At 36.4% G+C, this 8,046-nt stretch overlaps 1 protein-coding gene across 1 annotated transcript; it reads right to left on the reverse strand.

Annotated features, from left to right (window-relative positions):
* Positions 1–547: 547 nt before the first annotated feature.
* Positions 548–6,913, reverse strand: LOC117925113 (very-long-chain aldehyde decarbonylase CER3). Its single transcript, XM_034843979.1, has 11 exons — positions 6,525–6,913; positions 6,190–6,410; positions 5,847–6,079; positions 5,504–5,723; positions 4,531–4,658; positions 3,507–3,763; positions 3,293–3,400; positions 2,049–2,255; positions 1,789–1,899; positions 1,117–1,290; positions 548–953 (listed from the first exon to the last, which is right to left on the reverse strand). Exons 1-11 carry the CDS (start codon positions 6,579–6,581, stop codon positions 771–773), a joined length of 1,899 nt encoding a protein of 632 aa, XP_034699870.1. The 5' UTR covers positions 6,582–6,913; the 3' UTR covers positions 548–770.
* Between the last annotated feature and the right edge of the window lie 1,133 nt (positions 6,914–8,046).

An 8,046-nucleotide genomic window follows, 5' to 3' on the forward strand; every position in this document is an offset into this window, starting at 1 on the left:
TCAAAATTGTTTTCGAAAATAGTTATCAAATAGACAAGATACCTTGCTATTTTAACTTTGATAACTTAAATCCATCAAATCCATTACAAGACTTTGAAGGTATGTTTAAAATTTTCCACGCCATCATAAATGAGAAAGAAATTAGCAGGTTGGGGACATGATCATTAAGCAGACAATTCTTAGCCCAACCATATGATGATGATGTGTAAACAAAACGACATCCTAGGTCTATCAAAGTCATCATGTTCATACTTATTAATGAATCAGCCTTCATTATGGAATTTTGTTTTTGATTATAATTCAGAAGATTTTTCGAGCAACTTAGAAAATTTGTTGTGTTAGGTAACAGTCCTTTCAATTCTTGTTTTAATCTGATGATCATACAAACTGCCTGTCTATGCAAGGAGTTTCTTTTCCGTGCTTCATTGGAAAAGTCTTGAGTCATGGACTGACTAAAATTTGTCAACATTTTCATTTTTAATATGTTTATCTTTTGCTTGAGAGAGAGAGAGAGAGAGGGAGAGGGAGAGGGAGAGACGTTAGGAAATAGAAGCGAAGGAAGAATAGGATGGTAGCTTTGCTTCATTAAGGTATGAATCAACTAGTACAATTATACGACGACACTTGAAGTGAATTGCAAACTAAACCACTTTTTTGTTTGCTCACCTATAAAAGTAAAAATAAAAAATGATAACAAAGCAAAAACAATGGACTTGTTACAACCAAAGGCTTCATCATCTTTCCAATATAAGATTATTTTTTGTGTTGTTTTATTGAGGATTTTGTTCCATGGCCTCATTCACTGGCTTCAGCCCATGTTTTAATGCAGCTTTCCAAACCACATCGATTCTGTCCACGTCCAGAGCCCCAACTTCATGGTGAGTCCAACCTTCCAAGAGATGGACCACGCCGCCCGCATGACACGCGTGGACTACTCCTCTTTCCATGGTATACTGTTTCAACAACCCCCAGCAGGTTAGCCATTTGCTAAAGCTAAGTTCAGAGATACTTGTAGAGAAGACTAATTCAAGAATGCTTTGTATGTAAGGAAAATAAGATACCAAAGAATTAAGCAAGGATAGAGATGAAAAAGAAATGGAGATGAGGAAGGCTCACCTCACAGCTCCCAAGCCCTTGGACATCTTCAGGTAATTTTAAGGCAGCAAGGTCGCCATAGGTGCAGTCTCTTCTGAAGGGCAGAATGGGAGGGACCACGAATTGATGAAAATGTGCACCTGATGGGGCCCAGTTCTGCTGTCTTGGTGTGATCCACTTGCCCACAATCCACGTCTATCATTTCATCCAGTTTATCATTATCGGACACCACAAATACTTCAAATTCCAACACTAGACCTCATTTTCATGTTAATATCAGTTTTGAATTCTGCAGATCTCATCCTTCTTCCAAAAGATATTAAAAAGACTTTAAATTTGGTTCCATTTTGGAGAGGTTTCCAATGGTGGAGCCAGAAGAGAACTGCCCTTGTGTTCCTTTGTCGAACACAAATTAACAAATGATGAGAATTTTTGAAAAAAAAAAAAAAACAAATAGGATGTCCCTTTTAGAGAAGGCAGATGTGGTCGTGCGCCTCCAGCCAATTATGGCCACAAGCACTAGTTATAGACAGTTCTTTGTGGTAATCATGCATGCATTTAAGGTCATAGATTTTATTTTATTTATTTATTTATTTTTTTCTGTTTTTTCAAGTGGCCGTACTTAATCGTTCAGTATTTTCCATGAAAGATGATTTTGGCTTACAACTGCCTGTGGAATAAATATCTGCATACCTTACAGTTTTGGGCAGCTTGGTACTTGGTCACTTGGACTAGGTAGTTTTGAAATTCGACCGGGGCTTCCCTCTGAATCTTTTGGAACCTTTCCGTTGATAGAGTCAACATCTGCGGTGTTCCTCAACAAATTAGCAACATGCAATTAAGAACAGTAATAGCCTACATTCAATTTCCTTCTCTTCATCATTTTGAGACATTCCCACCAAGTGCATGCGTTGGGGTTGAAAAAAAATATGATTGAGCACGGCGACACTTACCAGAACTCGTACTTTTCGTTGACAAAGGTACAGGGCAATTGCTCTTCCCAGCTTTGAAGTAGCTCCTGTTAAGAACACCTCTTTGACACCTTGAGGGATCTCATGAAGGATAACTGCAGCTGTCAAGGTGTTCCCATGGACCACTCGAACTTTAAGATTGGGGTGCTTGTCAACAAAGAGGGTTCCACCCCCATTCAAAGCTTCATTCTGAACAAAACATACATTAACAAAAAACTGTCAAAAAAATATTCATGGATCCACCAAAAGTGGTATCATTAGCTTATTTAAGTCAATTTTCAGAGAGGAAACAGTGATTCAGATTATTAATTCAATGACTCTATTAAGGGTTAGGGAACTTGATCAATTCTACCAGTTGGGCAGAGGCTTTAGGGTCCGTTTGACAAAGCGGAAAGAAAAAACTGCATTCCTATGCTGGGCAAGCTGAAGATTTGGGCGCCCTGTGGAAGAGTGGAGCTTAGCTAATACAGGAAGTTAAGTTGTTTCAAATCCTTTGTTTCTCATTTATTGTACCTGTTTCCCTGACAATATTTAGGATGCTCCAACAACCACCTTGTTCTTCATTTGTAGCGTGGACATGATAAGCCTAACAGAGTCAGAAGCCACACCAACGTGTTGGTTGAACGGATCACGGGCTGATCCTTACAACCAATGAGCTTATGTAACTTTCCAAGCAGTGTTATAAATGAATCGAAGGGTCCACATAACATTAATGAAGAACATGGATGATGTGATAAACCTTGCATGTATCAATGCCTATGTGGACCTTCCCATGTTACATTTTTGCTTTTCTGAAAATTAGCTTCTGCAGAGACCTTGAATTTTTAAAGAACACGCAGTCATTGTTATTGCTATATACAACCATTTTGTTGCTTCTATAATTTCAGAATTAAAGCATTTGATCAGGCAATAAAGGCCATAAAGGCAACAAAAATCAGATCAAGATTAATGCTGTTAATGGTAAATGGCTTTAACAAATGGATCACATGTCACTAAGCTTTTTCCAGAAGTATGTTGGCAAAAACTATTCAGATAAAAATCGTTCTTTCTTAGAGTTTGTTTGTTTGTTTTCATGTTATTTGTTTTTCATTTTTTGTTTGCTTTTTGGTTTCCACAGCTTCCCATGTGCAGCTAGCTGTCCATTGTGCTCATCGAGTTTGCAGCAAATGAAATGAGACAGTTGTAGTAATAGTGATGCCCGAGTAAAACAGAAAAGGGATACCAACCTTATTTAATGCAGCAAGGCTAATGACCTTGACGCCTAGCCTATCAGCCCTTAAAATGGCCTGCTCTATTTGATTGTTGATGCCCTCTGTAGCAAATGGTAGGAAATACTGCAACAGGTAAATCCAGCTTATTTCATTAATGACTATTCATAACTTAGCTAAAGTCTAAAATGTAATTATAGTAAGCTAACATAAAAAATTAATAATAAAATACCTGAAAACCGAACCTAGGAACAGCCCATGTCTGGTGCAACCTGCCTCTTAGATTGTAGAAAGTGACAAGGAATGTCTTGGACCAAGCCCACATCAGTAGCATTATAACGAAAGCCTGAGGCCACAATGGCAGCAAGAAGATCCTTGTTGCAAATGGCAATGATCCAAAAGATCGGAAAACGAAAGGCACATGCAGTGCTGATATTACATCCACCACATGAGCCAGAAACACAAAATCCGGTACTCTTCCATATTTTCCTGCATTAATGTGGATTTAGCCCATTGGTCATTTTCTATTGATTAGTTAGAAATTTCTGGAACCGTGCATTTGAGATGAAGGATGGTGATTGATCTTTGCCATTTCTATATATGCAGTGCCGTAATAAATACTGACCCTTTGGAAACTCCTTGGGTGGTTCTTATAATTTCAGCTACATAGAGTCTTAATCTTAAATCATTCATTTCTATGTGGGGTCTTGAATCAGTATAACACATATGCCACATATGCCACTGGACATCACGATGATGTTTGATGACAGTTTTCAAAAATAATTTTTTTCAAATGTTTTGTAAAACAATTTGAGAAACTAAAATATTTTTAATATATTTTCTATGTTTTTAAATATATTTTAAAAATTACTTTTATATATAATGTTCTATTTGTCATATTTTTATATTTATATAATTATTTTTTAAAACAACATTAAAAAAATATTTTCTAAAAATACAATATTTTTTGTTTTTAAAAATAAAATAATGGTTTTTAATTTTCCGGATGTCAAACAGACCTAAATCTTCACCTTCATGTATGCTTGAATAGCAGTTTTAAATATTTATGGGCTTATCACAAAAAGAAAAAAAAAAAAAATGGTCCCAAGTTTTCCTGTAATAATTTCAAATAGCCCTACCACCCCAATCCCTATTAGTGAGCCTTAAAAAATTGATCAGCCAGAAAGGGAATTGAAGGAGCTAGCAAGGGAACCCATTAATTTCCTTTGTTTTACATAAGTAACCTTAAAACCAACCTGTATCAGAGGTTATCTTCTTGTGTAGCTCCCATGATTTGCAGTTCATGGTGTTCCCAAGTGCATCAAAGAGGGGCATGAAAAGGCAGAAGTTGGTTCCCATCTCAGTGTGGTGCAGGCTGTGGTATCTGTATGTTCGCTCCACCAAAAGAAGACAAATCAATAATTGCTTTGAGGCAGAAAACATCCTGGTGTAAATACTATCGTTACAAGTTACCGCCAACTTTGTTTTTCTAAATTTTTACTAAGATAGACGTCCATTTCCATTAACACCAAAGTCGTAATATTAATTAGGTGGGAGCTAGAAAATAAAACTAATTAATAACAATGCTTGTTATCCAGAAAATTTCAAGACACGTGTTCATTGGGGATGAAGACGGGGGAGGCCCCACGCAGTGAGTCACGAGAGAATAGTTTCCAAGAATTTCTGAGAAAGGATTACCTTTGCCAGTGTCTTTTTTCCTAGAACAAATATGCAATTTAAGACGACAGAAGCAGGTGAATCCAACTTGCCATCGAACTGTTTACGTAGGAGGGGAGATGACCCCCTAGTACAAGTGAAAGTAAATGCTATAAACAAAGAAAGAATCTAAGGATTAACCTTATTCAACTCTATGTTAGTTCCTCATTTACTGTAGAGACAGGTGCAGTGGTGAAACCTGACCTTATATGTGAGACTGTTGGGGCTTTAAATGAGCCTCCCCATTAGAAACCAGGATACGGAAATATATATAATATGCATTGGATGGACCAGCTATAGATGGGGGTGCATACATGAATGCCTCAAAGTACTGCAGGCATGTGATCCAATAGTGTGAGTTCCGTTAGCCTCTAGGAATCTACGGTATATGTTGTGTGTGGGATAGATGATTAGATTACGTTTGGTTGTAGATAAGATATCTAAGGAGAAAAAGGCTTCAACCAACGTAAAATCATCAAAATAAAAAATCCAAGAGGAAGAAAGAGAGCTTACGTAGGTGTGTAGATGAGGTACTTGAGGAAGGGAAAGGCATGGAACATGGCATGAGGAACAACTTCAACATTGGAGTGCCCCAAGCATCTGAGAAAATCAAAGATGAGGACATATCCGTATATCATGCTGATGGATCCAAATCCCATGAGCGAAGAACCCAGTATTGGAATTCCAACAACCGCACTTAATATCAGATGCTCCAAAAACGTTGCGCTCCCGGCTGCAGTAAACAAAATCAAAAAAGGATTGAATAAACAAACAAGAAATTTTGCCGTCCTTGAATGAGTTGTGAGGTGAGAAGAAGAAGAAATTAAATGGGCAGATGGGTTTTTATTCCTTTCACCTGTAAAGGACTGTGTGACTGTAGACGCATGGTGCAGTGAATGGTAGCGGGTAAAAAGATAGTTTCCATGGAAGCGTCGGTGTACCCAATAGTAGAGAGGCTCTGAAACCCCAATGTGGAGTATCAGAGCAGCAATAACGCCTCTTGTATTCCATACAGGTATATCAGCAAGGAATGGAAAGATGTAGAAGGCCACTGAAGCAATGAGAGCTTGAAGAAGTATGAAGTTGTCCCTGTAAAAAATGGGAAATTAGAAAAATGAAATAAATACCAGAGTCATGGTACGGGGAAACCCATGTAAGAGACCAGGAAAAATCTGGACTCTATTCAGAAGAACAAGTACCAGTCCCATTCTCTGTCAATCTGCTTGAAATCAACCCCTTGTTTCTGAATTCTGCGGTTTCGGGTGAAGAAAAGCATGTTGCTGTAAGAGCACCATAACTGGTGAATGAAACCTCTAAGTGCACATAGGATGAGAATGTGCAGGCACCATGTATCCGTTTGGGCATCCTCATGAAACTTCGAGTATAACAATTTTCCAATAAAAGGTCCATACAACAGATACTGTGCATACAAAAATATTTGAAAGAAAAACATATTAGCCCACATCAGCTGAAATAGAGAAGAGAAAATCAATTAAAAATAAAAACAAGTGGGCTTCAAATCATATAGGCATACCTTGAAGGTGCCCAAGTTCTCCCATGGCCAAGCAGACAACACGGCACGAGCAACCATTTTTCCGACAAAATTATTCCTTTCTTAATCTATGTGCAAACTCTTCTCTATCTGTACAGGCTTTTGATGAGGAAAAGTTTCAGTTTGGGAACAGAAAGATCCGAGATATTGTATCCCAAAATAGTAGAAGAAGCCAAATACAAGAAAAAGAAAGAGAGGAAAGGGAAGGAAACAATTCCCAGATAGAAGCAGCAGAGAGAAGGAAAGAGATCGAGAGGTTAAGAGGTTGGAATTGCCTTATAATAAAATAATTGGATAATGAAATAACTTGATTAAGCCCCTGTATTTGTGAAACTTGGTTGCAAGTCTCCCAAACTCTGGCCTTTATTTTTCCCAACTCCAATGCACCTACTTATAGCTCCAAAAACTAAGTGGGCATCCAAATACAGTTAAAGCTCTTAATCAGTCTCTATCGGTTAGCTTGTAATATTGATCAATATTTTGTCTCTAGGCAAAGTATGAACGTCACCGAAATTGACCAAAAAGTGTCCTCCAAGTTGAGAACGCGTAGGGCATTTGCTAGGGAGAATGGCACAGCTGTAGTGATGGCCTGATTCTCTTAAGACATTAATGGCTCATGGTTGGGAGGAGGGTTGGAGCTTTTCAGTAATTGCGTATTGCTAAGTCATGGGGCCGGTTACCCTATACCATTCAGCAGCATGTTCTATTTTTCCTCCTCTCTCTTTCTTTCTCTCCATTTTATTTCCATCTTTATCCATCTTAATGTACCAATACACACCACTCACACGTATCACACTGTACACTTCCAAAATCTCATCTCTAAGTTCATTTTTCAAGATGAATGAGGATGTGTGGCGGTGTGCCTATTAAATGATGAACTTGACGATACATCTTTCTTCTCATCATAACTTTTTTTTCTTCAACTTGTGAAATTTGAAAATGGACTATACTATCTAATTTTCATTCATTTGAATCTCCAAAATGAATTATGAGTAGAAGAAAAATGAATCATTCTATGTACTCACTCCCTCAAAATTTTGGAAAATAGTTGGATTTCAAGTAAATAAAAAAAATAAAAATTAACAATTTATTTTAATTCTGTCTTTTCTTGAGAACTACATTCAATTTTTATAAATATTATTTAGGAGGATAAGTATTTAAATATACATTAATTCAAAGTCTCAAAGTATTATGTTCATTATTTATAAAAATATGATTATATTATCAAATGAAAAAAAAAATCTTACATATTTTTAAAATTATTTATATTTCCTAAAAATAAAAGGACTAAAAAAAAAGAAAAAGAAATCAACTTAAAACTTAAAACTCTTACATTTTTAAGGTTCCTGAAAAATAATAAGGAAAGAAAAAAAATATTAAAAAAAATTATTTTTTCATGTTTGATTTCACCATGAAAAATATAAAAAAAAATAGAATATACTTAAAATTAATTAGAAATTTATATATTTTAAAATTATTTAATCTTAATACAATGGAGAAAAAT

The sequence above is a fragment of the Vitis riparia genome, chromosome 11, assembly GCF_004353265.1.
Source record: "Vitis riparia cultivar Riparia Gloire de Montpellier isolate 1030 chromosome 11, EGFV_Vit.rip_1.0, whole genome shotgun sequence".
Lineage (NCBI taxonomy): Eukaryota > Viridiplantae > Streptophyta > Magnoliopsida > Vitales > Vitaceae > Vitis > Vitis riparia.

Excerpts from the sequence above, each read along its gene's own strand:
- LOC117925113 (XM_034843979.1), bottom strand. The coding sequence starts at position 6,581 with ATGGTTGCTCGTGCCGTGTTGTCTGCTTGGCCATGGGAGAACTTGGGC. Across the intron at positions 1,291-1,788 it reads AAGCTGCCCAAAACTGTAAG|ACGTGGATTGTGGGCAAGTG; the intron begins GTATGCAGATAT and ends ATGAAATGATAG. Across the intron at positions 954-1,116 it reads AAGGGCTTGGGAGCTGTGAG|TATACCATGGAAAGAGGAGT; the intron begins GTGAGCCTTCCT and ends TTGTTGAAACAG.